The sequence below is a fragment of the Drosophila suzukii genome, assembly GCF_043229965.1.
Source record: "Drosophila suzukii chromosome 2 unlocalized genomic scaffold, CBGP_Dsuzu_IsoJpt1.0 scf_2c, whole genome shotgun sequence".
NCBI lineage: Eukaryota > Metazoa > Arthropoda > Insecta > Diptera > Drosophilidae > Drosophila > Drosophila suzukii.
In genome coordinates, this window is record NW_027255896.1 from 4955670 (window position 1) to 4960017 (window position 4348).

Consider the following 4348-nt stretch of genomic DNA (forward strand, 5'->3'; position numbering starts at 1 on the left):
TACCGGAAAACAACGACGAGTTCTTCAAAGAGAGCTTTCGTATGGAGAAGAGGACCTTTTCGTTTTTGGTGGACCGACTTGGTGTTTTGCGGAAGAACACACCAACTGGCGAAATGCCATTCCTCTTGAAAACCGGATCGCTATAGCCTTGTACACCTTGGGATCATCAGCGGAATATCTTTCCATCGGAAGGCTTTTTGGAGTTGCACAGAACACTGCTGCATTTTGCACAACATTTTAAATGAGCACAACAGCGCTATAAATGAAACTTGGCAACAGGCTGCAAATGACCTAAGCGAACAACCAAATCGGACTAATATGTCTGCTGATTTTAGCCAACCTGCAGAAAAAATATGAGCAGAAATTTCCCAATATTGTCTAAATGGTAACAAATAAAGTTCATAAAATATAAATCTGTTTGTTTTTTTATTTAATTATAATATCACATTTCATTTTGGTCTATTTATTATAAATTATAAATTTATTAGGAACTCGTTGATTTTCTTAACAGCTCCAACAAATCAGATTGGAATTTTGCCTGGCTGTCTGCCATCCTCGACAATATTTCCGTCTGCTCTCTCTGCTCCTCCAGTCTTTCTCGAGCTATCTCCACAAGCTCCGACTTATGGTCCACCTTTGCGCGCTTAGCAGGGGGCGCAGTGCTGCCTGAGCGTTGACTGCCGCTGCAGGTAGAGGCTTCCCTGTCATCTGGGTCCAAGAGCTCCACAAAGTATTCCCTAGTATCTGCAATAAATAAATTTTTTTAGATAATTTTAAACCAAAAATATAAGTGTGGGGACATACTCTCGTTCTCCAAGGTGTTCTGCTCCATGTTATGGATGCGGTATGCGCCTAAAAACGAGTGGACCAACTCATAATGCTGCCACGAGGAAGGAGCGCCACCGCTTGGCCCCATTATATTTTTTTCCTGCCTGCAAGGAAAAGTATAGTTGAGTGGATTTCCAATATGTTGTTGCGCGCATATAAGTTACCTGTACATTTTGGTCAGGTTCTCTATTTTCGTTCGGACGTCCTTGTAGGACACATCAAACCCCGCTTCCATTAGGGTCTGGGCCATCTCCATGTATATATGGACATTTTTTCTGGCTCCGCGCAACTCCTCGATGTTCTCCTGCCAAATGTCGATGAGCAGGACCTCCATCTGCTTAGTCCACCTCAGTTTGCCACCGGCAGTTCGCGTATTATTGACTGTAAATTTAAAATCAATGAATTTTTACAAAAATAAAGAGCATATGTTCATACCTATTGCTTCGTCGCCTTCCATTTTCAAAAGTTTCCCGTCATCATTGTTTACGTTTTCGTAATAAATGTTTCACTTTCCACTTTCAAGAAGAAGAGTTTAGGGTTTCCACCCAAAATAATCGCCTAACTATCGCATAAAGTAGTCCGTTAAATTTGGATGGGGAACTAACTGGGAAATTTTCGGAACGGCAAAACCTTATGGACCATCCGTTCAACGGATGGTAGATGGTGGATGGATCTCTGTGGGAAGACCCTATTACACTGTTACTCCATTAATACTTGCCAGTAACTGCTTTTAAGATCCAGTGTGCTAATGTACTTCGATTCTCTGAGTTGGTTCAAGATGTGATCCATCCGCTGTACCGGATATGCATCCCGCTATAAAAGCTCATTTAGCTGTATGTAGTCCATGCATAGTCCCCACTGTTTGTTTTTCTTTTCTACGATTACAACTGGTATGAGTCCTTGTGACTATAGTTCGTCCACTTGTTCATTTCGTTTGGTTCAATGGCTTGCATGGCTGGGTTCCGAGGGTAATATCGCGGTTTGATCGATCGGTTATGTCCGAAAGGTCCGATGCTTTGCCATATGGCTGACGCCATTGATCATGTTAATTACACTAGCTTCGTTCCTAGCGCCTCTTGTACCTCTTCCTCCGTGTCGGGTCGCGTTGCATTGGCTTAATAAGTCTAATCCTAGCTAAAGGCTTCCGATAACCTCGTCCAAGATGAGCAGGGTTATTGTCTTCTTCTGACGGTCTTCTCCACTTGCTAAGCCTGTTGCCCAGTGCTCTACTGATGAAGCTCCTGGTAGCTCCGGTAGCTACTTTCACGTCTGCCAGGACCCGTCGAGCATTGAACCTTATTCTTTTTGCGGGTGGCCTGTCGGCGGTGTTCACCCTGGGTGCCCGCTCTGGTTCCCTGGTTCTGCGAAGTTCACCCACGCATTGTTCTGGCGGCAGCAGTGTATGGTTCGGATTCCGTCTTGTCCACATATCCAGCAGAAGAGTCATGGAAATTTACCGCAGCCACTTGCGATATATCCAGTCTGCATGCATTTTGAGCATCTATTGCTCATGTTGAAGATGCTTACTATGCCCTGGTTCAATTTTGTTCCAGGTTGTTGCTCGAATTGGCTTGTTTTTCCCTGGGTTCTCTCTACTTCCCTCGTTTCCTTGTCTTGTAGTGCAACAAAGTCCTCTGCTAGTTGGAGATATTGCTCCAAACTCCGACATTCCCCGCGCTTCGCGTAGCTTTTGAACTCGGTTTTACTGTTCCGCTATGTCCACTCCAGTTTTGGCTCCGCGTTGAGCCTAGTGAACGGCATAATTTTCCGAAGTTCCCTAGTATAGTCCTTTGCTGTCTCCTCAATGCCTTGGAATCTGTGCGCGATTTGTGTGTTATCGCTCTTTCCTCACGGTCCGATGGCCTATGATACTCTAGGAAGTGTTTTTTAAAGCTTTCCCAGGTTGGCATTGGCGTTGGGAGTGAGTGCCACTAATCTAATGCGCAGCCTCTGAGCAGAACTACAATTGCTCCCGCTGAATGTTTTAACTCGATCCCATATGTCATTGCTAATTCCTCCTCGATCTGCTCCTGTTCCTGGGATTTCTTTAGTGTTGGCCAGGGAGAAGGGCTTCTGGCATGTTTTTTTGACAGGTCCATGAGTCGTTGCTGTGTTTTCTTACTGTGGACACTGTTGCTTATGAATTCCGACATTTGCTTTCGTGCGTTCGTCGTAGTCCCGCGGATCGTGTGCTCTGGTCTTGTACATGGGCGTGGACTAGTGCGTTGATTCAGTGGGTTGGTCACGGCATCGTTGTGTTCGTCTGCCACTGGTCCATGTAGTCTCTGGGTCGGGAGTCGGAGATGTAACGTCTGGATTAAACTCGCAAAGACTGGGACCGATCCTTGCACCGAATCCGAACTAAGCGGTGAAACCCGATTAAGAACTGATTAATTGGGTCACCTCCTAATTAGTCAACAGTTACTACCATTACCAACTACTAAATACAAGAGTTATATATATATTACCTCGATGTCTTCTTCGATCGACCGCCGGAGAACAAGTGACCCATACTGGTCTGGTTGTCTCCTTTCATACCCGTTCCCGGCTGATAACTTGTTTTCGGGTTCCCATGTTTGATTCCAATTTTTTTGGTAAGACCACCTGCCCTATGAGTTGGCACGTTTTCAAATATGGTCATCGATTGGCAAATCAGTGTGACTAGGCGGCATGGGACTTGGCCCGTGTTCAAATATGGTCGCCGATTGATGAATCGGTGTGACCAGGGAGTTCGCGGGTTAGCGCGCGTTTGAATAATAAGTTAACTTTTATCGTTTATGTTTATTTATTTTAAGTTCCACTTTGTATTGTGACGGTCTGGTTGTCACAGTACGTATAGCCTCTTCAATACCTATCGATTGCCCCAACAAAAGTTTGCCACGCCCAGATCGCGGGTAGGTAGCGCATTACAATCTCGCTATGCTGCTTGCATATCTCCATATCCCTTTGGTCCCTTTAGCTGAGTAGTGGGTATCTGATAGTCGAGGTACATGAATCTAGCGTTATACAAGTATTTAAATAAAAAGCATCCATTACCAGTATTGTAAAATGGTTAACGAAAGAAATACGTTTCTAATAGTGGATGTGGTATTCTGTTAGTATGCGGTCACCCTTAACGGCTAATTTATTTCCATGTGCCAGAGAGAGAGACAGCAAGGCCATGACGTTCTATTCACAATGGACAAAATGAAATAGAGAAAAAATTGGGGGCTTGGTAAAAGAGGCTACACTTTACATTTATGCAGATATTTGCAGGAAAAACCACTTTGGCAACGTTTAACTCAGATAAATTGCAAAAGAAAATATTGAAAATAAAATTCAATTTTGCGTCAGTCAGGAAATACTTCCCGTATTTTTAAGTTCCTCTTTTTTTACGTAGTATCCGAGCTCATAAATACTGTCGACACTTTCACTTTGTTCGACAAAGACCATCTATTTACCAACAAATTGGGAGAATTGACACAACCAAACATTTTTATTTTTGATCTCAGTTGTATCTGTCTCTGCTTATCAGAAAACA

The 4348-nt window shown here is 43.8% G+C and overlaps 1 protein-coding gene across 1 annotated transcript; it reads right to left on the reverse strand.

Annotated features, from left to right (window-relative positions):
• Positions 1–436: 436 nt before the first annotated feature.
• LOC139354214 (uncharacterized) lies at positions 437–3138 on the reverse strand. The gene is made up of 4 exons (XM_070998464.1): positions 1264–3138; positions 993–1209; positions 805–932; positions 437–744 (listed from the first exon to the last, which is right to left on the reverse strand). The coding sequence occupies exons 1-4, from the start codon at positions 1283–1285 to the stop codon at positions 485–487; spliced, it is 627 nt and encodes a 208-aa protein (XP_070854565.1). The 5' UTR covers positions 1286–3138; the 3' UTR covers positions 437–484.
• Positions 3139–4348: the final 1210 nt, after the last annotated feature.